Raw genomic sequence first — 24,403 nt, forward strand, 5'->3', positions numbered from 1 at the left:
TTGGCTCGCTCGCCACTCGTGGCCAGCAGTATTACAAGGCCGACGCTCGATTCTCCAAGTATCATGCAATTATGAAGATTGGTGCGATGGAGCCGTCGGAGTTAGTGATTCAGTAGTGAAAAGAAGAAAAGAAAGAAGACGAAGGTTTTGGTTGTTTTTGGAAATCAAGTGCTATGTGCAAATGTTTAGAATAATCACGTGCTAAAGTAATTAATTAACATTAGAAAGTGCTAACCCTAATTAATTTGAAACTTCCGTAACTTTCTAATTATTTTCTTTTATTTCTATATTTTTCAACTTTTCCCTTAAATTAATTAGCACCAAAAGGTGACAACATAATGAGGAGCAGAGCAAGTAAAAATGCGAGAAGGATCATCATATGGATAACTATAAGCAGTAGGGCATGCCTTCTTAAATTTCTTTGAATAATACGTAGGTTGGCATACTATAGGATTACCATAGACTCCTCTACAACAATATTCATCGGTATTGAACACGTCACAAGCACTCCGGCAACCGATAACCTTCCCCTTTGACTTGACGGCCAGATCCGATGGACAGCTACGCCTCATGTCAGAAACACAACCAGCGACGCTACAATTTCCGTTACCGTTGATTGGTGTAACAACTACCGGCAAATTGAACCCGTCAACGAGGCTGACGTCATAGAAATCCAGTTCGGCAAGGGTGAATTCAGCTATTGATACTGGGGTTTGACCGGAATCGGAACACTTTAAGGATGAACCGCAGGCTCCGGTTTGGCATGTTCCGTTGCCTTTTTTTTCGAAGTTGCAACCGCTTCGAGCCCATATACGGCCACTCCATCCGACAGGGGCAGTGAACGCCATGGATTGGCCTGGTTTTAGTGCAAATCCACCTCCGTTGAAATTCTCACCTGGAGTAATTGCAGGCCATATCGTCTCTTTGCAATAGTTTCATAAGGTAAAATTTCTTACACATTCTGTTACTTTTATCCCTGTCAATTCAGCCATTATCAAAAATCAAAGTCTAAAAAATACATCGATTATTTAAATTAGTAATCGAGTCGATTTTAGAATTATGGGGTTTCAAATGAATGTCAATTAAATCGGGTTTTTTCCAAATAATTCCTACAGAAAAAACTTATTCCCAAATGGTGCCTGCTGCTTGAATCCGCAAGTCATACTTGCGGATTCAAGCAGCAATCCCCTTAATTAATATTAAGGGGATAATTAACTGATTCCCCATGTGGGAATTAGTTTGACCCCTGACGAGTCAGGGGTCAAACTGATTCCCACATGGGAATCAGTTATGATTCCCGCATGGGAATCAGACATGTCTGATTCCCATGCGAGAATCAATTCTGATTCCCATGCGGGAATCAGACATGTCTGATTCCCACATGGGAATCAGACTAAATGTATCTGCAAGTATGACTTGCGGATACATTTAGATATATTTAGCACCCGGGTGTGCATTTTCAGCACACCCGGATGCCACACTCTTCTTTAAAAAAAAAAAAACCCTTTCAATTCATTTTTTTTTTGAAAATCCTTTCAATTTTTCGATTTAAATTTACAATCCTATAATTTACAAATATCGGAGCTAGGCGTTAACGACGGACAGCGTATCGGAGCTAGGCGTTAACAACGGATAGTGTATTATTGCTTGTGGACTACAAGAGGTTAGTAAATATTTTATTTATTTTAATTTATTTTAATTTAAATATAAATTGTTAATTAGATGTTAATAATTAATTTTGGTTTGATATTTTTAGAGTATTTATTATAACTGTGAATATTTAATTTAGAAATTAGTCAAATAAAAAAAAATTAAATTTTTTAGTATGTTAGTTTAATGTTTAAAAAATTAGAAAATACTAATTGTGAAAATTATTGATTTATTATATAGAATTTGTAATGTAAAATGGTAAGTATTATCATTATTAAATAAAATTCTAGAATCAAGTATAATTTAAAAAAATGGTATGATTTAAAGAAATTAGTATAATGGATAATAATAAAAATTAATTACATTTTAGTAAAATGTTAGGGATTAGTAATTTTTAGAAAAATATTTGTATTTTATTTAACTTTTAAAAATATTAAAAAATTATAATTGTTAAAAGTGAAATTATTTTTATATTGTTAGTAAAGTATTAGAAATAATTGTTATAATTATTTAGTGCTAGTAAAATGTGATTAAAAGATGCTTTGTATTTGAAATGGTTATCATAATTTATGGACAAATATTAATTATAGATAATTAATTTTTTGTTAAAAAATGTGTAGTAATGTCGACACTCAATGTATCCTTTCTAATATGGTTCGATGGGCAAATTGTAAACTCCCCCCGTGGAGTAGAATATCACGGTGGTTGTCGAGTGGAGATGCCACTCAGTGAACGAATGAATTTCGATGAATTGGTTAACATTTGTAAAAGAGCAGTTTGTAGCGGACCGAACTCTACTAACTCAGAAGTGGAGATTACACAAATTTTATTCAGACTGCCTAAATTTGTAAGGGGTGAAGTAGATTCGTACGCACTCTTTTTAGTGCAGGACAATAACCATTTATTTGGAATACTAACCGAATCTATGAGATGTCCGAATCTACGAATTATGGAGTTCTACGTTGAGTACCGGATTTTGGGTGGAACTGAAATTTCGCTGGATAATTTGGAGTTAAGCGATTCGAGCGAGTCAGAGTGGGACAGTGAGTCAGTAAGGAGCAGTGACGAAGATGAAGACGAACACTTTTATGAGAGCGACGAAGATGATGCAGGAGACATCGACGAAGATGATGCATTCACCCATGAATCCGCAAGTCTGACTTGCGGATTCAAGCCACAGGCACCATTTGGGAATAAGTTTTTTCTGTAGGAATTATTTGGGAAAAAACCCCAATTAAATCCCACTAACAGAAAAAAAAAAATAAAAAGATAATGCAATTAAATTCATGAATTGTCATATATTTTGTAACCTTAATATGATTTTTTGACTTTTATAATTTAAAATCTTAGCTTTCATATTTTTACTATTTCTATCACCGATTAGAAATTCATTAAATCATTATGGATGCTTAGAGCATCTCCAGTGCAATGCTAAAATGAAGTGCTAATGCTATAATTTAGCATTTAATTTTAAAATGCATCTCCAATGCAGTGCTATAATTTGTGCTAAATTTAGTATATGCTATATCACATGCTAAATTTAGCACAGACTATAGCATATGCTAAAATTCAACAACCAATAGCAATTCACTATTAATTACAATTTTACCACGGTTATTTTTTGCATTTATTATTTTAACCTACTTTTTTTATTTTTTTTACTTTTTTCATTTTAATTTTTGTGCTTCTATTTAATTTTACAACATCGATTTGATTTTTTAATAGTAGACCAAACATCAATATAATAAAAAAAATAAATAATTTATTTTTATATAATTCATCGATTCTTTTAATTATATCTTTTGAAAAGTTCATTATAAATTAAAAAAATATTACATAAATTTTAGTTTAAAATATTTAATTAAAAAAATTATTAAAAAATTAGCAATTAATAAAATTAAGAGATAATTATCTTAATAAATAATTATAACATTTCTTTTTAACTTTGTGCATTGGAGTAAAATTTGAAATGCTATGCTATCTATAGCATTTTATCACTTTTTCATGCTAAATTTAGCATAAAAAGTAGCATCCCATTGGAGATGCTCTTACATTGAGTATTTTTGTTTTGTTTTGTTTTTGATTTAGTTTTCTACATCGGCAAAAATTAATCAAATGTTAAATCGGTAATTCTAATTACGAAAAATTAAAAAATTACGATTTAAAGATAAAAAGTTTATTTAAATAACAAACATACTAGAGTTTATAATTTTACTTATTTAAGTCAAAGAACGAAAACAAAGGAACAGTAAGGAAACGTAGTGCGTTATTTAGAAAAGACCCTAAGGAATTACCTGATGAAATTATGAGTATAATGAGCAGAAGTGGAAAATGAAAGTTGAAACTCGCCATCTGTGATAATATTTGTCTCACTAATTTGAAAGAAAAATGGAGCTAATGTGTAAAGCAAGGTGAAGAAAAAGAATACGTGTGAAGGGAGAGAGTATAAATTAATACTTAACCATCAACAATGATTCCTTCCTTAATCCTTTCATCCAAGTTTATTCAGGTTCTATCATTCTCTTCTTTTCCTTTTTCTACAGGTTTTAATAGACGAATCCCAAATAAGCTTAGGAGATTTCAGACCTTTAGTGGCGGAATAATAACTTTTTTTTCACCTCGGGTTTAATTTCTACTTTACCTATAACTTTTTGGCAATTTGAGCTTAACCTTTATTAATTATGAATTTACTCTTATTTTTTCCAAAAAATTTGGTCACAGCCGAAGTTGGAGCATATCCTAACCTTAGGATAGTTACACCCATGGGCGGAATCAGGGCAATTTGCTCCCTCAATTTGTAAGGTAATGGTCTTCTAAATTGGTAATTTGTCCCTTTAATTTATAAATTAATTTGTCAAAATGAGCTAATTGCTCATAATTACCAAGTTCGTGTATTTTTTTTTATAATTACCAAGCTCGTTTTTGATAATAGTTTAAATCTCACCTAGGGGTGAACACGGTTCGGGAAAATTTGGGGATTGACAAATCTCCGGAACCAAACCAAAAATTGGGGATATAAAAAATTGGATCTCCGGATCCGTACCAATAATCGGTCGGTTTGGTTCGAAAATTTTATTTTTCGGTACGGTTTGGTACGGGGATTCGGTCCTAATGGTTCGGTACGGTTCGGTACGGGTATCACTAGAACCACGAATAGTGTTTATTTAAAATATGATCTCTACTATATTATAACATTTTATTTTGACTTTTAAAATTAATTAGCTACGCATTCATTCATTTTTTTATATTTTGAACTATCACAAATAAATAAGCATCAATAAAATAAAAAGGCGCAATATATATATTATCGTTCGATTTAATATTAAATTTTATTTGATAAGGGTACTTTTTATCTATTTTTAAGTTTAAAATTATATCATTTTTGTTTTGTTTTTCTGAGAGAAAAAATGATTATATTAAATCAAATCATAAGCAATTACATTTGTGAGAAACTCAGGGAAGTGACAAGACCACTCCTGATGGCCTGAATTGGATCTGGCATTCTGCGCAAGAACAGGCACTCACGAACAAAAAAATTAATATCATTAAACTGCTTCGCTAAATTAGCACAATCTTCAACTAACATGTCAGGATCCGGAGAGTCCGGAGTCCGAATATCCAAAATTACGTCCATAGCATCCGACTCAATAACGAGCTTGTTTTTACACTTCAACCAATTAAGGGCCTCTCTACTTCCCATAATTTCCGCCATCCTAGCCGAGTAAGAACCAAACCAACTACACTGTCAAGTTAGAACCAAAGAACCTAAAAAATTCCTCACCACTATCCCTATACTGATCCCCTGCATGCCAGAAAAAACAGCAGCATTGGTATTAACTTTCAGCCGACCTGCCGAAGGAGCTTGCCAAGAAACGCTTCCATCTGCTTTGAAGACTGCTGCATGACGAAGGTGAATGTCGAGCTAGAAATTCTTTTAATGATTATTAAAAATTTGACAAATTCATATAATTTTCATTGAAATATATAAATATTTTTGTTTTTATATAAATTGATAATTTATATATATATATATATACATATATACTAATTTTTTAATATATATTATTTAATTTAATAAAGCAATTTTCATGTTTAGTAATTCAAAGCTAATACGAATATAATAATCAAATTAAAATTAGAATAATATATAATATATATAATTTCGGTTCTTCGGGTATAAGTTCTGTAGTTTGGTTCGGTACGGTTCGGTTTTCGGTACAGTTATTTATAAAAGATCCAAAACCGTACCAATAAAATTTTTGGTACGGTTCGGTTCGGGGAAAGTCAATGGTCAACGGATATTTTTCGGTTCTGGATATTTTCGGTCCGATTTTCGGTTCTGTTTTGAAAATATCCAGGATCCGTGCACACACTTAATCTCAGCCATGATGTCTTACTACTGCCCCATAAAAACCGCTTTAAAATAATTTATATCTTTATTTATAATGTACCCAAGAATAATGCATTTTAAAGATCTAAACACTTGCAGGTACAACCATTAACAATTTGGAAAAGAATCTGATTTAAATATCAAAACATCATTAGGCATATTAAATTTAAAATATTTAAACTTACTATTTTACTTATTTTTTAAAAAAAAACCTTACTATTTTACCTGTGCATAAGTTCACCTACTAGACACGTCGAGTTTTTAACTTATATGGAATTTCATACATATTACTCAATTAGTTGGGTTCTTTTTTTTTGAATCTAATTTGTTGGGTTCTTGTTTACCTCAATTATGGTATTAACTATTAACACATGCAACTCTAGAAGGTTTCTTCAAAAGTTGAGCTTTATACAAATTCCTTAATCTATTAGTTCGATTTTTATATCCATAAATCTTTGATCAGAATTAACAGACAATAGGTTTTTTTTTTTTTTAATCAAAGACAATATGGAGGTTCGCTCTTACTTTTAGTTATTTTTTACATTTTCCGATATAATAATTTTTAAGATAGTTTTTCAAAACTATCCTAATCTTAAAAAATAATAATAAAAATATGTTTCATGATTTTCTAATTACATTTAGTATCTGCTTTGGAAAGTAATTTTAAAAATAATTTTTTTCATTAAGAGCTTCATTCACACAAATAATACAAATTTCTATTTTTTTATCAACAGTTGCCGCCTCTTTTTTCCTGTCAAATCTCTTCTTTCCTCCCAAATCTCAAGTCTCTATTTTTTTTTCAATTCATAGCGTCTACAAACACACGGAAGCCTAACGTTTACATCGCAAAAAAAAAAACTAACATCGATCGCATCAGAGAACAAAACGGCGTCGATTGTATTAGAGAACGAAAATTTCATCGTCTTCGTCTTTGTTCCGGTGGTGTTTGTTAAAGATTTTTTTTTTCATGATCGTTTAGATTTTTCCGTAAGATTGTATTCTAATTATTTATATCTCATGTTAATATGTTTAATTGTTCTCTTATTCACATAAATCTACAATTTTATATTCCAATTCATTTTGATGCTACTTGTCTTTTACTTAACGAATTGATTTATCAGTTTTTTAAGAAAAATGTAGCGTACATAGCTGGTGTATTTACACTAATAATATAAAAATACATCATAAAAACACTAAAAATACATCATAGAAACACTATTAAAAATAATGTTGGTCATTTACCGCAAGTGCACGGTATCGCAACGCGTAATAGAGTAGACTATAAATCAGGGTATCGAATCCTAGGAGAATGAGAGATTTGACGAGAATGAAAATCGACTTTGAAATACAATCGTTTAGCACGCAAGCATTCAAATGTGATTAAACAACTATCAGAACTAAACTAAGCAAATTAACAATTTAAATACTAAGCAAACAATTATCGAAGTAAAGTAATCAACTATTAAACGGGTTTAAATAAATAGGTAAAGAGATCTTGAAATTGCTAAAATGAATCCTAGATAATTAAGCCTCAAACCGCTCTCGCATGATTAAGCCCCAAGGTTGTGTTTAACTAGGTCCGTTTAATTAAATAACTCTCGTTCAATTAATTAAACACAAAACATAGATTAAAAGATCACTTTAATCTAAGCACTAAGTCCAATAAACACAACAAACTCTAATTACTTAATCAACAAGCATGATAATCATTAACAACCCCTAAACAAGAGGATTTAGCTAATCATAACTAACCTAACATCATTAACTAAACAAAAATGAAGAGAGAACATACTGTAGAGATTAGTTACCTTGAAATAATAAATGGAACCCACAAACATTAAATAAGTAGAGAGATAATAGGATGACAAAAGAAATAGTAATCTTCAATAATAATAAAAAAAATTCAACTAATAATCATAATCCACAATAAAAACTATAAATGTCATTAAGATCAAAAAGAATAAAATCAGAAAATAAAAATTATGGTGACTACAAATTTTTTAAAGTGAGTGTCAACCCTAAAATGGGAACAAAATGATCCTTATATAAGTTAAGGACATAAAAGGAGTAAAAATACATCCTAGTACAAGTCTAAATCGAGCCACCACTGAGAATGGACAAAAGAGTTGTCCACATGTGCCATTTCAGCTTTTTATCACGTATCTTCATTAATGAGGTGTTTCCTTTAAAATGGGGAGTTTCTTTTAAAAAGGCTCAACAAAAACTGCTTCTGCTTGCCGAGACCTTGTCTCGATTGAGACTAGCCATTTCTGGGTGTGTCTCGATCGGGACACGCCCTGTCTCGGACGAGACAGGCTTCTTGCCAACTGCCACTGCTTTCAGCACTGCTTTTTTTCTGTTTTTCTTCGATTTGCACTTAAAACACTTTGATATGAAACTAAGTAACATGTGACTCAAAATACAACCAAAATCGCTATAAAACGCTACAAATAGACTCGTGAAATAGGGGTAATTCTACACCTATCGAATACCATAAAATACACCATACAAACACCACAAAAAAATACAAAAATAAAAAAAATGATGAAAGAAAGACGTTAAACATAGAAAGTAAAAAAGGTATTTTTGTAATTAAAAAATTAAAAAATGTTATTTTGGTAAATAAAAAAATTATGAGATGTAAAAATGAGTTACCGCTGTAGTTAGATTACAAAATAAGGTATCCTAGGGAATCATTTTTTAATTGTTTCAACTTTATTTATTTTAAATATACAGAAATGGATAGGGATGGCAATGGGAATTTGTCTTTCCCCATGCTTGAGATAACCCCATCATTTATCCCCTGGGACACGGGGATGGGCAGAGGACGAGAAATATAGTCTCCACTCAATGAGAATCCCTATCCCTCTCTCCATGGTAACCCGATTTATATTTATATATATTTTATAATTTTTATTATATTATTGATTTTAAATAATTTAACTTATTTTTTTATTAATATATATTTAATTATAAATATAAAATATCACTACAAGAAATATAATAATGGCGATAATAATTTTGCAGCTATTTTTTTTTTCTAAAAGACATTTGACAACAATAATTTTAAAAATTACTGCCATTGGTTAGTGATAAACAGCATTTTACAGCAAATTTTATTGTCAATTATTTAAGACAATATTTTATTAGCAGCAACATGACACAATTTTTTTTCTATATGTTAATAGTAACAATTTTAGCACTATATATATTAAAATTCTAGTATTCCTTGTATTGTATCATAAAGATAATAGTATTTTCTATAATTAATTTTTTAAAAATATTTTGTAAAAATAATAAAATTATTCATAACTCTATATTAAATTATACGAGGAAATAAGGAATTTCATGGGGATAAGAAATCCATGAAAATAGAGACGGATAATTTTATCACATTAATTAATTTAATGGGAGCAGAGATGAGAATTCTCCATTGATACGGAGATGGATAGACCCATCCCCATCTCCATCCCCACCCTACCTCATTGCCATGGATCATATTTGGGCTTCTGTAATTGGGACAAGGAACCTAACCTAGCCCAATAAATGGTATGGGTTCAGCTTAGCAATCAAATCACCACAAAGCGAGTAATGATCAGAAAATCTAAAATGAACCTACCAGGAATTTGGAGTTGGTTTGCACCCCGGCTGATAAATCGGTCATAGTTTTTAAAAGGAAAAAAGAAAAACGTTTATCTCTATCATTCACCATAATCGAATGGAACATTCTAAATTTAAAGAAACAAGGCTTTCTCATATGAAGATAGAAATGACATCATTTTCATATCTTTCATATTTACATGATATTATTAAATCTAATTCAATACCAATATTTTCTAGAAAAAATTATTATTATGTAAATTATTAGATAATTAATCATTTGGGTAATGAGTAAATCATAACTCATTATAGGGGAAAAGGAAAACAAGAACAAGATTTTAGACTCATATCTTATAAGTAAACCACATTATGATACAAGTCTTCCACCATGCAAATAAAAACCCTTAAAAACAAACGGAACCTTGAGATCACATGCAATCTTGATGTCCAAATAAGGTGGCGTTTGATAAAATTAAAAATTAAGTACTGAAAATTAAATGCTGAATTTTAAGTGCTGAAAATAATAATTGCTAAATTTTGTAAGTCCTGAACTAAATAAGTCTATTTGATAACTGCAAGTCTGCAATTACTGAATATTAGTATTACATTTTAACCTTTAAAGATTAACTATTTTAAAAATAAAATTATTAAATATAAATTATATGTTATTTAAATTTTTAAAATATAAATAAATAATATTTAGAAAAACATTATAAATATTACATATATCATAAATAAAAATTATACATTTTAGTCGCGTATGCTGATAATTAATCCTTAAAGATTATAATGATGCCCCCTTTAATTTGAAAGTAATCCTTAAAATAAAATATTAATTTTTAAACCTCTTTAAAAACCGTTTAAATCTAATATTTAATATTGTGTGTTACAAACGAAAATTCAAATAATGTTTAAGAGCGGAAATATTAAATAAATGACATATAAACTATAAAAAGAAAAGTAAAGATAAAAAATAAAATATTTATAGTGAAAATATAGTAATTTGCAAGTTTAAGTGTTGATCTTTGTAATATTAAAATAAAATATGAGATAAAATATTTTTATTCATGAGTAATAAATGCAAATAATAAGGATATAAAGTTTATTTAATGAGAAAACTAATATTTAATAATTTCATGTTTTCAGTAAAAAAAAATAAGTCAAAATTTTTGACTTATTATTTTAAGTGGTTTTTGACTAGACTGAATAAGTTAAGTTGAACTTTTTTGAATTATCAAACCAACTTAAAACAATTAAGTGCTTAATACATTAATTTAAGTAATAAATTGTGTTATCAAACACCCCCTAAGTTGTTTATAGGGCTATGCAAATCGTATCGAAACTACTAACCGGACTAAAACTCGAAAATTTAATTCAATTCAATTGGAACATATATATATGCATATATATTAAGTTTGATTTGTTTTATTGGTAAAAAGGTTCATGTTCGATTGTTTCAAATTTGGGATAATGTCATAAAAATTCACAAACTTTATACGTTTTTTCAATTTAAGCAAGCCTTCTAAAACTTGTCATAAAGATACACCAATTTTTTTCAAATTCATACACGGTGCTGGATTCGTTGGTGTATTTTGTTGAGGTGGAAGTTATTTAACCAATGAATGAGTGTTACGTCGACACTGTGTATGAATTTAGAAAAAAAATAAAAGTTTGTGTATTTTTATGACAAGTTTTAAAAGACATGATTAAATTGAAAAAACGTATAAAGTTGGTGAATTTTTATAACATTAATCTTTCAATTAATTTTTTTATAAAATCAATTCGGTTTGATTTTAAAAAATAAAAATTTCAAACGATTAGATTTGAATTGAATGTAAACGTCCTATAATAGTAATCGGAGTCAAAGTGGGGCTTTTGATTATTTCTTTTCATCTTGAGATAGCTCCATGGTCCCGTTTCTTGTACTCACACACACTAAGTAGAGAAAAGAAAAGGTTTTATTAATGTTCATTCATTCACATGTAGGGTGGGTCAAAAACACACACATATAGATAGGTAAGTATCAGTATGCATGCATCTTATCAATTGCAAATCTGATGATATTGGCCTACTAACGAAAAATAAAAGGTGACAGTAACGATCTGATTCATGATTAATTACAATTTGAGTGTCAAATATATGCCCATCATTGAATTGTAGATATCAAGAATCTTAAAGATTGCTACTGTGTTTTAGTCAGTGTCCTAGAAAAAGAGAACAATAATTTGTAATTTGTATAGGTTAAACCAGCTCAATCATGGGGTCACTTATGGAACATCATACACAACAGTATTAACAAATCCACAATCTGATGTTAAAATGACATGCTAATTTTATAATATCTCGTTGAGTTTTAAAATCAAATCTAATACTATTTAGTGCTAAAATTAGCATATATTATATCCTTTGTTAAATTTAGGCATTAACTATAGCATATGCTAAATTTTTACATCCAATTAAAATTTATTAGTACTAATTATAATTTTCCCACTATTTATTTCATTATTTATGTTGTATATTCTTTTTCATTCTAAATTTTATGCTCCTTTTTTTTTTTTTACAATCTCATTTGTTTAATCTTTTTTATTAACAGACAACATCCTAACATATTAAAATAAATTATTTTAAATATAATCCATTGATTCTTCTAACAATTTTTGTTAAAAAGAGCTCATAACTATATCAAATAAAAAATAAAATTTATATCAAAAGATTATAATTCACATGATTGAACAAAATGAAATAAGATAATAAAAAATTTAATATATATTTATCACAGTAAGTAATTATAACACTTCAATCTAACATTTTGCACTGAAAATAAAATTACAATTCTATTAAATATAATATTTTATTACTTTTTTCATACTAAATTTTGCATAAAAAATAATGCTATATTATATGCAGGCTCTTAGTTGTTCATTTGTGAGTTAAAATTTGAATTATATTGTGATTTACTATTAGACTTTATTTGGTTGGGAGTAAGTAAAATAAAATAATAAAACTTCAAGAAAAATAGAAATCTTAATTTGCTTGGTTAATAATTCTAATAATTAATAAATTTTTAATTCACCATATATATTAATTATTAGAGGATCGACTGTATTGGACATATATTTATCCATTGATTTTTTTTGATAATAATAAAAAGAACTACTTATGAGAAGAATTGAATTATAGTTTAATAAATTTATATCCAACATTTGTACCATTTAAACCATAATTTGTTGGTATTTATTTATCCTTTTAACTAGGGATATTGTAATTCAGGAAATGAGCCAAACTTACAACCTAAAAACTCGTTGGTATTTGTTCATTGAATTAGAGGAAATTAGATCAGCCACCAGCAAATCCATATTTAATCTCAGTAATACAGACGCGCTTATCCTCTTGCCAAAATACACCAGTCTTCTTCCTCCCTTCTTCTTTACGTTTTTTCTTGATTTTTTTACGCTCAAAATATTGAAAAGTACAGAAATCTCATAACCAACAATAACAAAGGTATTTTATATCGTAAAGCTGCCGCTAAAACGGTGACGAGTTGTGGATCTATGGGTTTGCTGGCGATGGCGGCGACGATGGGTTGTCGATTGATGGGTTCGACGGCGGCAACGATGGGTTGTCGATTGATGGGTTCGACGGCGGCGGCGATGGGTTGTCGATTGATGGGTTCGACGGCGGCGGCGATGGGTTGTCGATTGATGGGTTCGACGGCGGCGGCGATGGGTTGTCGATTGATGGGTTCGACGGTGGTGGCGATGGGTTCAACGACGGCAGCGATGGGTTGTCGATTGCTGGGCCGGCAATGGGTTGCCGATTGTTGGATTTTCTGGTGGAGGTGCTGAGAGCGGTGAGAAATCTGGCAACAAGAGGAGCGACAACCACAATAATGAGGTTGGATCCGGCTGAGATTATGATTAAAGCTAGCTGGAACAGAATTGTTAATTAAAAATCTTAAGACAAAATGACTTTCTGTTTATTATGTACTTAATTTTTTACATTATTTTCTATTTATAAATGTAGGAGTCTGATTTATTTTTTAGTAAAACGTTAGGAAACTGTTAGTAAACAATTAGTAAATTAACTTACCCTTTAGTAAACTATTAGTAAACGGTTAGTAAACTGCTAGTTAAAACAATATTTAGTGAACCGTTAGTAAACTGTTAGAAACCGAAATCGTATTATTGCAAATAAAAAAAGTACTTTTATAAAAAAAATTGGTCAAACTGTAAATTTCAACTAGTTGTGGTCAAAAGGTATTTTTGAGAATAAGTATGTGTTTGGTAGGTATTTGTCTAAAAATCCCAATATCATGCTACTAACATGAGAGAAAAAATAGTAGTAGTAAAATTAAGAGAAATTATTATAACACTCCTCACATTTGATATAATTTACAGTTCAGTCTCTCTTGTTTAAAAATTAAATTATATAGCCTTTCATTCTTTTTATCAACAATTTAGTTTTTTTGTCCATTTTAGATGTTAGTCAACAAAGTCAACAAAATTATATGATCCCCCATTTTTATTTTCTCAATGATTTCACCCCTCACTTTTGTTTTTGTCAACGATTTCTTCCCTCGGACTTGATAATTAATTTACCCATAAGTTCTTTGACTTCGTTGACTAACACTAAAAATGAATGTAGGCACTAAAATATTAACAGAAGTAAAAGTGAGAGTCCACATAATTTAGTTTTCAAATAGGAGAAAATAAAGTGTGAGTTATATCAAATGTTGTTATACTAATTTGCTCCGAAATTAAAGATAAGTGGCTAATATTCCATTATAGTTGGGCTTACAAATTGGAACCAAATTGAGGAAATTAGACTCAGCACTTGATTATCAAAAATAATTCCAAAAATACTTGAGCATCTTTTTTTTTCATGTCAACACTTGATTCCACCTTTTTATTTCATCTAGCACTTGATTCCACCTTTTTATTTCATCCAGCACTTGATTTCACCTTTTTATTTCATCTAACACTTAACCCAACCTTTTTATTTCGTCCAACATTTAACTTCATTTTTTTATCTATCCAACATTTAACTCCATTTTTTTAAGATTTAGAATTTAGATTTTAAGATTTTAGGGGTTTAGGGTTTATGATTTTAGGGTTAGGGTTTAGCATGATTTAGGGTTTAGGGTTTAAGATTTAGGATATAGGATTTAGCATGATTTAGGGTTTAGGGTTTAGCATGATTTAGGATTTAGGGTTTAAGATTTAAAATTTAGGGTTTATGGTTTAGTATGTTTTAGGGTTTAGAGTTTGGAGTTTAGGGTTTAGGGTTTAGGCTTTAGCATGATTTAGGATTTAGGGTTTAGAGAAATAAGATTTTAAGTGTTAGGTTTAATGTTTTTATTAAATCAAGTGCTAGGTGCAATTTATTTTCTTTTGTAAGTATTGTCCGCAAATAAAAACGAATATAAGTATTTTTGAGATTATTTTAACAAAATCAAGTATTTTTCAATTTTTCCCAAGCAAATTTCTTTTTTTTTTGCCAAAGCAAGCAAATTTCATTGAGATGGTCCAAATGAACAACGTAAATTGATAAGATATGGCCCATTTTAGCTTTGACATAACCTCCAAATGGCCCAAATGTTTGACGAACGATGGATACACTTGTAAATATTTTTTTATTCTGATAGTATATGATGTAATTTTATCATTTTAATTAGAATTATATTTGAAATCAATGCTATTATCTATACCGCAATAAATATGCTAATGATACTTTAAATTTTTTATATAATTTTTATTAATAATGTAATATTTGATAGAAAGCTTACACATATTAGATAATTATATTGTCATCCTGATATAAGAATTTGAGGTAGTTTTTTCAATTGAAAAATTGAGCCTGCCCTTTAGTGACTTCTTGGAGACATTTATTCAGTTTCATGATTGGGTTGCCTAATGAAGTACCCAAAAGAAGAGAAATATAAAATAAAGTTTTTCTTCTTTCCTTTCAGTCTCAAGAACCGAAAAAGATAAAGAAATAAAAAGTGCTAAAATATTTTGGAAATCCAGTTGGCACACGTGTGATACTAATCATGTTTAGCACTAAAGCTCCATCCCTAAGTAATCATTCTCCCCCATCTCAATACTACTCTCATCATCCCCTAAACACACTTTTCCAATCTTCTTTCTTTCAAAAAGAGAAAACTTCTCTTAAAAATACATTATTTATTTCAAGATTTTAATCAAAAAGAATTACTATATTTATATTAAACTAATAAATACAAAGTTCGAATTTCTTATTCTATGTTTTAATAATAATAAAAACATATAACTATGCCAGTAAATTATAACTCAAATGAATATTATATTATATCCTGATTTTAATTATTTTCACAAATAATTTCCTCCCAGATGATAAAAGATGTATATATCAACGTACAAGTGCAATCAGTATACATGGGCTGTTTATAAATTTTGTGGCTTATGGTGGGCCAGCCACTCGTGCGATGCATGAGAGCTTTGGGTCCACTATTCTCCTTTTTAGCCCATGGGATGGAGGAGATAAAAGCACATTCAACTGAGTTTGTGACATGTAGGTGACATTGCCAAGTTCACCCGCCATCGAACTATGGGTATATTTAATAGAAAAAAAAAACTATGGGTAATATTTTTTAACATTAAAATTGAAAAAGATATTCTTGGATTTAAATATAATATTTTTATTAATTCAATGAAATTTAAATAACTCTATTTACTGTTAATAATAATAATAATAATTTATAAATTTATCTAAATAATTTTTAAGGAATGATTTTAGACACTCATTTTAATATCTATTTTTTCATCCTTAATTTAATCATTTATTGTTTTCCCCTTCATCCCTTCACTGGTTTTTTACCTAACCATGAACCTTTACGGTAGCCGGTTTACAATTCAACCAGTTAAATAAAAATATTCATATAATCCACATAATATATAAAATTTATACAATTCATTTTAAAAATAAATCTACATATATCAAATTTAAATACTTATAGAAAATTATAATTAATAAATTAAATAAATCAGTAAATTGATCACACTTAAACCAATAAAAAAGAGTCAGTCAATTTTACAATTTGACGGATTTAATGATTTTTAGTTTTTATAATTATTTCGGTTCAAATTAAACTGAAAAATGATGTTTAGAAAAGAATTGAATCGATCCGACCTCTTATTCGCGGTCTAGTTCGGCTCAAAGGTGGCTCAAATTTACTTTATAAAAGATGAGAGGAAGAATAGGAAATAAAGAAGGCTAACTTGTACAAAGCAAAGCAAAGTAAAAAAAAAAAGACATCAACACTTTATTTTATCTATTTAAATACACTCTAAATAAGTCCTTTCCCATTAATTCTTAGTCAAGTGTCAACATGGCTTCAGAGAAAGTTGAAACTGTTGTAGCAGGGAATTATGTAGAAATGGAGAGAGAAGAGGGCAACTCAAGTTCTACTAAGTCCAAATTTTCACAGTTTCTTTGGAATGGTGGCTCAGTTTATGATGCTTGGTTTAGTTGTTCTTCTAACCAGGTAATTCATACTTATTAATTACCACTAATTAAGTGTTACTATAACATATGTATTAAAGCTTAATTATGTTTTGATGTGAAATTTGCAGGTTGCGCAAGTTCTTCTGACATTGCCATACTCATTTTCACAACTTGGAATGTTATCTGGAATTCTTTTTCAACTTTTCTATGGTTTGATGGGAAGTTGGACTGCTTATCTTATTAGTGTTCTGTACGTTGAGTATAGGACTAGAAAAGAAAGAGAAAAAGTTGATTTCAGGAATCATGTTATTCAGGTATCTATCCTTTTTATTTCATACAAACTTTCAATCTATATAGCACCGAAACGCCGGAACGATAAACATGCTGAGACAGAAAACAAAGAAACAATATTATTTCATATGAACCAAAGAGCTATAGAACAAGTGCTGGATTTCAATATGCTAGATCGTGGGTTCAATTCCTCCCACAAGCGCTTTCCCTCCCTAATTATCAAAAAATAAATTATTCCATGTGAATAAATTGTAAATTTCAAATTTCAATTTTTTTGAGGAGATAAACAAGACATTGAAACGTATGATTCGACAAATTTTCATGCAATTCAACTTCTAATTAAATTGAAAAATATATATAATTCTCTTATTCGGATTGTTTATAAATAAACATTTTGTAGTGGTTCGAAGTTCTTGATGGATTGCTGGGTAAACATTGGAGAAATGCAGGCCTCTTTTTCAATTGCACCTTTCTTTTATTTGGATCTGTAATTCAGTTGATTGCTTGCGCAAGGTATATAGTTCCTGACAAATGAATCCTTAAATCATTATAGAAAAAATGCTTAATACACAAACTATTGTTTAATTATATTATTTGATTCTAATAACTATATTCATTATTAAAATTTATTTGTTTGCAGCAACATCTATTATATAAATGACAATCTAGACAAAAGAACATGGACCTACATCTTTGGAGCATGTTGTGCTACCACAGTCTTTATTCCTTCATTCCATAATTACAGGATTTGGTCATTTTTAGGTCTAATTATGACTACTTATACTGCATGGTATCTTACAACTGCATCCCTAATTCATGGACAGGTAAATCTACCTACTTTATCTGTTAATTTGAAGCAAACGATTATCTCGGCTTTTAAATTTATAGGACGAATTTATGTAAATTAAACTTGATCAATTTTAATATTTTAGTTTACAACTCTCTAAAATAAAGCCAATTACGCTCATCTTTGTATTAATATCTTTATGATTGTTTTTTTACTGGTTTTAAAATATATATAGTATTTATTTTGAAGAATTGTGAGGTAAATTGTCAAAGGCTTAATCGCCAAAAACCCTCCGACCTTTTAGCCCCTTTTCACTTGCACCTTGACGTTGCAATTTTGTCTATATCACCCTAATTCGCACCTTTCGTTTCCAATTACACCCTAAAAAACTAAATTAACCTTTTTTTCACTAGAAAAATTGTCAATTTGATCCTTCATTTTTAATTTATTTTCTGAAAAGTATTTAATATAGTAAAATTGAAGGATCAAATTGACATTTTATACAAAAAGTGAAGGATCAAATTGGCTTTTTTCTAGTGAAAAATGGTCAATTCAATTTTTAAGGTGCAATTGGAAACGAAAGGTGTGAATTAGGGTGATATAGACAAAATTGCAACGTCAGAGTGCAAGTGAGAAGGGGTAAAAAGGTAGAGGTCTTTTTGGTGATTAAACCATTATGAAAATAAACAAAGTTTGACTTATATGAGTGTAGTTTATAAGTTCTTTAATCTAATTCTTCTGAATCTGATAATTTGTTTGAATTTTTAATGTAGCATTGTAAAGCTTAAAAGTCTAATTTTGGCATTATTTTCTTTCCATAATCCATGTATTATGGAGTTATTAATTTATTGATTTATCTTAAACTTTTTTGTGTTTGGTTTGAAGGTTGAAGGAGTAAAACATTCTGGTCCAACCAAAATGGTTCTCTACTTTACTGGGGCTACCAACATTCTTTACACCTTTGGTGGGCATGCTGTCACAGTGTGAGCGCTCTCTATATATAATTATCATAAATTAATTATATGAAAATGATATTATGAATTGTGACAATTTGCACATGCAATGTGTTTTATTATAAAGAAACGTCTTTTAATAATATAGTTCTATAATATTATTATTGTTTCATTTCAAACTTGATAATATAAAAATTTGCACCACGTTCAGGTTCATTTATCAATAGCATAATTAATGGAAAGAGTTACCAACTAAGGGAACAGCTTTTCATTAGAAGCTGGCAATCAACTTTCTATTTATTTATTCTCTCCACTTCGATTGCCTAGATTAGAGGTTTACACTATGTTTCATATCCAAGCGAGCCAAATTAAATAATTTTTAAAACTAACAAAATAATTTTGTAATTGTGAGAATTATATCCAGAATGTGTCTTGTCCAACGTGAATTTACTAGATTAGTCTTGTTAGAAAAGAGAATTCTTTTAATAATTTTAATTAAACTGAAATTTGGATATTTTTATTTCAACTCGCCAAATTAAATTGTCCAACTTTTAAGTATATATGTATCAAAAGAGTCAAAGTTATGGATATATAAAATTATTTTATCTTCTAAATCAAACCGAATGAATTTTCTTTATGCTTCAATCCGAACCAAATTAATCGGATTTGGTTGTTTGTTTAGTTAGATTTGTAGTAATCATTAAAAATCCTTCACTAATTGCAGGGAAATAATGCATGCGATGTGGAAGCCACAGAAATTCAAGCTAATATACTTGTTGGCAACATTATATGTGTTAACCCTAACACTACCATCAGCTTCTGCTGTTTATTGGGCATTTGGTGACTTGTTACTCACTCATTCAAATGCTTTCTCTTTGCTTCCAAAGACCAGATATAGAGATGTCGCTGTCATACTTATGCTCATTCACCAGGTTAATTAATTAACTAGTACTAATTAATTAATATTAATTTTCACAAAAGGGTAATTATTAATTATTTTACTCTTCTATGTATGTGGGTGCAGTTTATTACCTTTGGATTTGCATGCACACCTTTATACTTTGTTTGGGAGAAATTCATTAGGGTTCATGAGACTAAGAGTTTGTTCAAAAGGGCATTGGTTAGACTGCCTGTGGTGATACCAATATGGTTTTTGGCTATTATTTTCCCATTCTTTGGCCCTATCAATTCAACGGTTGGATCTCTTCTTGTCAGCTTCACTGTCTACATAATTCCTTCATTAGCTCACATGATTACTTTTTCTTCTGCATCAGCAAGAGAGGTTAGTCATCTTATATTTGTTCATTATTTATGTTTTTTGTTTTTGAGAGAATTCATTAATTGTATTTAGAAGCTTAAAATCACCTATGTAGCACGAAAACGAATTTTTTTAATAGGAAATGCGGAAACATGATACAAACAAAACGATATTTATTAGGATTAATTGAAAAAAAGAAATCATAAAGTGTGTTTTATAATCTTAATACGAACTTACAACTTGGCCAATTTAAAACACAAACTACTAATATTTTGCAATTTAAAGCATCAAACAATTTTCTGATACCTTTTCAATTTGTACACTATAATATTTACTGTTTATGGCCAACAAGTCATTATTTTTCATCAAATAGTGTTCTGAATTTTAAAAATCTGACAGTTCGTGCTTTAAATTGTCAATTTTCAAAGTTTGTGTTAAAATTGTAAAGTGCAATAAAATTTACAGTTTGGTCTGCGTTTTTAAGAATAAATTATAAATATTGAATTTCCACAATTCAGAGTTATTTCCGAATTTAAAAAGAAAAAAGAAATCTGAGATATGGATGCAAAAAAATTTCCGTACAACATAAAAAATCAATATTTAAAATACTAATTTGATTTGATTTTTTCATATTTGGATTTGAACAGAATGCAGTAGAGAGGCCACCATCAATTTTAGGAGGATGGGTTGGAATATTTTGTGTGAACATATTTGTAGTAGTATGGGTATTTATTGTAGGATTTGGGTTTGGAGGATGGGCAAGTATGCTCAATTTCATACATCAAATTGCTTCATTTGGTGTATTCACTAAATGCTATCAATGTCCTCCTCACAAGGCTTGACCAACTTACTGATCAAAGGACAACAAGTTTTAATAATTTTATGATACTTAAGAACAAAGTGTGTAAAGAGATTGGCATTTGTAACTTTTTTTTTCTTTCTTGCAAGAGTTTTATTGTTGAGGGTTGTCAAAAAGGTGTGATGGCAATCTTGGCCACCCCCCATTATACAGACCTATAGTTGTAAACTTGTAACTTTGTGTGTTGATTAATCTTTTTAATTGAGAAGGCATTCCTTGTTTTCTTTTTTGTGGAATATACTCTTTTTATTACGACGGAATACTGTTAAGTTAAATTTGATTCATCGTAATAAAATATAAGATAATGTTATCACATATATGACTATAATATAAATGAATAAATTTTATTACGATAAACTAAATATGGTTTTAATTTTTACATACATCGGCAAAAAATAATAATTATATCTATCGCTGCATATAATTGAGATTTTTCCGGGGTCTCGAAGGTATTATTATTAATTAACAAGTATAAATTAAACATACAACAAGAAGCGTTATCATAATCAGAATATGTTAGGTAAAAGTATTGCTTATATCAGTCATGTTCAAGTCAAGATCAAGATGAGATGGTCATGAAGATTTGGATAGTTGAGAAAGGTCCACACTCCACAAGGAATTAAAGGGACTTTAGAATAGCTTTTACACACATTGTGTTAGGTTGGCTTTCACTTGTTCTGCTTCTTATTGAGTGTCAAAAAGCTGCACGTACCACCAATGGGAGTTGGTCCAAGTGGTAAGCGGCTTGGTATCGCTTAAGCAAGGTCTCGGGTTCGAGTCCTTGTGAATGCAGAAAATTCCCACTGGAAGACTCCCCCACCATGCCAGGTGCGCGACACGGGTCGGATCCGGATTAGTCAGGGCGAAGCCTTGAAAACCGGATGGGCTTACCAAAAAAAAAAAAAGCTGCACGTACCACTGTAAGGGCAAGGCTGCTGCTAGTAGGAGTGAAAATCAAATTAAATCAACAAACTCAGTTTGATACAATAAAAATATATAAAAAAAATTGGTACAGTTGTATACATAAAAGAATTACATAAGTTTAATTTATTATAGGCCAAACAAAATGGTTTGATTTAATTTTTTTTATAAATTTAGTTGGGTTAAATTTTTAAAATATAAAACTGTAATTCAATTGAGTTAGAAACAAATTTACATCCCTAGCAATAAGGAGAAAAGGACCAAATTGACAACTATTAAGGAGTTATGGTAGCCATTGTCAAGTGCCCAATTTGCATTTGGTGTTCTTCATCTATCACTTGAATATGGTAGATATTTTTCACTTTTGCTAAGGGTCCTTTTGACCTATCTAATTGGAAGTATGCAAAATTTGGTGTCATCTATTTGTACACAATTGTTAAAAACAAATGCAAAATTGTCTGTAAAACTTGTCAATTAATTTAGTGATTGTTTGAACTTTGAAGCAGTCAAATTTTATCCCATAATAATTAATAATTAAGGTAATATGTTTGTTCCGTAGCTCAATTGCAAAAAGTAACACTCTTTCTTAAGAAGGTTTGAAGCATAAAATACATACTAAAATATATGATTTTTTCCCCTTTAATGTGATCTTTTTCAAAATAATGATAAAATTATTTTAATCAAAATTTCCAGCTCTGTTTTATTGAGCAAGAAAAGTATTGGACTTTTTACAAAAATAATTTTTTGTCGAATTGTTTGCAAAAGTACATTTCTTTTCTTTTTATTTTTACAAAAATATGCAAATTTTTTTATTTACTTATAAAAATTCACTTTTGCTAGTTATTGGTAGATTTTTACTAGACCATTGATATTGTAATCAATACTTTTAGAAAAAATATTATTTTTCCAAACAAAAAATTTAAAAGCATATAGAGTATAATTTCATGAATGGATTTTAACTTGGGGAAAATCATTTGACTTATAAGGAAATGGTGAAGGCATAAAGTGGGGATAGTACACATGATGAGTTCCTATAAGCGGGACCTTTAACAATTTTCTAACAACTTTCCAAGACAAAGACTGTCTCGTCATTTTCATGGAATGTTTCAATCATTTTTCTTTCTTCTTCATTGGAAAATGAAGTAAAATATTAGTAACATTTTTATTTTTGGTCGACCAATAAAAGAAATTAGTTTTATGATTCTCACAATTTCTTTGTTCATTTTATGATTCCATCACTAGTTGTGAAAGTTATACGATAACGTTAAAAATTTTACTATCTTTCTACTCGCTCAGTTTTGATGTTCAAAAATTTGCACATAAACAAAAAATTATATTGTTAGTGATATTTGTGCAAGCGATCTTTTCTTAGAGATTTGCCTCAATCCAATATGGAAATCCCATTATAAATGAATAATTAAACTTTTATTTTTATATCAATGAGAAATTATTATAGTAATTTTATTCATCAAAACAATAATTTCTGGATAACTTTGTTGATATAAAAATGAAAATTCTAAACTAAAATGTAATAAATTGAATGATAATTAATAACTATTATGTAAAAATGTATAGCTTAGTAATGTTTTCGCCTTAGAAACATAAGTTTAATTAATATATTTATCAGTCAGCTATAATTTAAACAACAAATTTACCGAATTCTCCCTAATTAGACTTGAAAATGTAATGGTAGCAAACAAAGAGAAGTAAGATGCATTTTTGTTGTAAAGAATAGACATTTGGCAGCTTCGACATATAATTCGGATGTTTGAACAAAATAGAGAAGCAAACAATCAACAATGAGGCAAAACACCAGAACCTAGAGACAAGCACTGTGTGTTGTATTCATCTTCTTGTAATTGTATGGAAACAGAGCATCAAATCTTGATCAGAGCCGTCCAAAACCAAGTCAATAATATGCGGATAATATTGTAGACGTGTGTGGGTCCTGAATTCTGATCCCCATTTCTTAGCAATCCAGTGCAATGTCATCTGACACTGACACAGACACACATGGTGGAATTCTTCTGCTACCATAATTTGCTTTTCGACTGACAGGTTTAGGAAACAATTAAATGGTTTCTAGCTGGACATATTTTACAACTTAAATGGTGAGCCTAGCAATTTTTTGTAAGAACCTCCAACTTGCCAAAGTCTTGCCACTTTCTGGCTTCTGTCTGAAAAGGATAATAACAGAAAAAGAATGGATGGG

At 29.5% G+C, this 24,403-nt stretch overlaps 3 protein-coding genes across 3 annotated transcripts; 1 reads left to right on the plus strand and 2 right to left on the minus strand.

The window, feature by feature from the left end:
* Nucleotides 1–314: 314 nt before the first annotated feature.
* LOC126673264 (pathogenesis-related thaumatin-like protein 3.5) lies at nt 315–1,140 on the minus strand. Its single transcript, XM_056104804.1, has one exon. It carries the CDS (start codon nt 846–848, stop codon nt 315–317), a length of 534 nt encoding a protein of 177 aa, XP_055960779.1. The 5' UTR covers nt 849–1,140.
* A 12,049-nt stretch (nt 1,141–13,189) lies between these two features.
* LOC126673274 (sulfated surface glycoprotein 185-like) lies at nt 13,190–16,219 on the minus strand. Its single transcript, XM_050367359.1, has 2 exons — nt 16,097–16,219; nt 13,190–13,567 (listed from the first exon to the last, which is right to left on the minus strand). Exons 1-2 carry the CDS (start codon nt 16,217–16,219, stop codon nt 13,190–13,192), a joined length of 501 nt encoding a protein of 166 aa, XP_050223316.1.
* Nucleotides 16,220–16,882: 663 nt separating this feature from the next.
* LOC126677593 (auxin transporter-like protein 3) lies at nt 16,883–21,506 on the plus strand. Its single transcript, XM_050372285.2, has 8 exons — nt 16,883–17,162; nt 17,251–17,436; nt 17,814–17,926; nt 18,054–18,237; nt 19,086–19,183; nt 19,878–20,085; nt 20,178–20,435; nt 21,059–21,506. Exons 1-8 carry the CDS (start codon nt 17,007–17,009, stop codon nt 21,251–21,253), a joined length of 1,398 nt encoding a protein of 465 aa, XP_050228242.1. The 5' UTR covers nt 16,883–17,006; the 3' UTR covers nt 21,254–21,506.
* Nucleotides 21,507–24,403: the final 2,897 nt, after the last annotated feature.

The sequence above is a fragment of the Mercurialis annua genome, linkage group LG1-X (genome assembly GCF_937616625.2).
Source record: "Mercurialis annua linkage group LG1-X, ddMerAnnu1.2, whole genome shotgun sequence".
In the NCBI taxonomy this organism is placed as follows: domain Eukaryota; kingdom Viridiplantae; phylum Streptophyta; class Magnoliopsida; order Malpighiales; family Euphorbiaceae; genus Mercurialis; species Mercurialis annua.

Excerpts from the sequence above, each read along its gene's own strand:
- LOC126673264 (XM_056104804.1), bottom strand. The coding sequence starts at position 848 with ATGGCGTTCACTGCCCCTGTCGGATGGAGTGGCCGTATATGGGCTCGA.
- LOC126673274 (XM_050367359.1), bottom strand. The coding sequence starts at position 16,219 with ATGGCGGGTGAACTTGGCAATGTCACCTACATGTCACAAACTCAGTTG. Across the intron at positions 13,568-16,096 it reads AGCTCTCATGCATCGCACGA|CTAGCTTTAATCATAATCTC; the intron begins GTGGCTGGCCCA and ends ATTCTGTTCCAG.
- LOC126677593 (XM_050372285.2), top strand. The coding sequence starts at position 17,007 with ATGGCTTCAGAGAAAGTTGAAACTGTTGTAGCAGGGAATTATGTAGAA. Across the intron at positions 17,437-17,813 it reads TCAGGAATCATGTTATTCAG|TGGTTCGAAGTTCTTGATGG; the intron begins GTATCTATCCTT and ends AACATTTTGTAG. Across the intron at positions 20,436-21,058 it reads CTTCTGCATCAGCAAGAGAG|AATGCAGTAGAGAGGCCACC; the intron begins GTTAGTCATCTT and ends GGATTTGAACAG.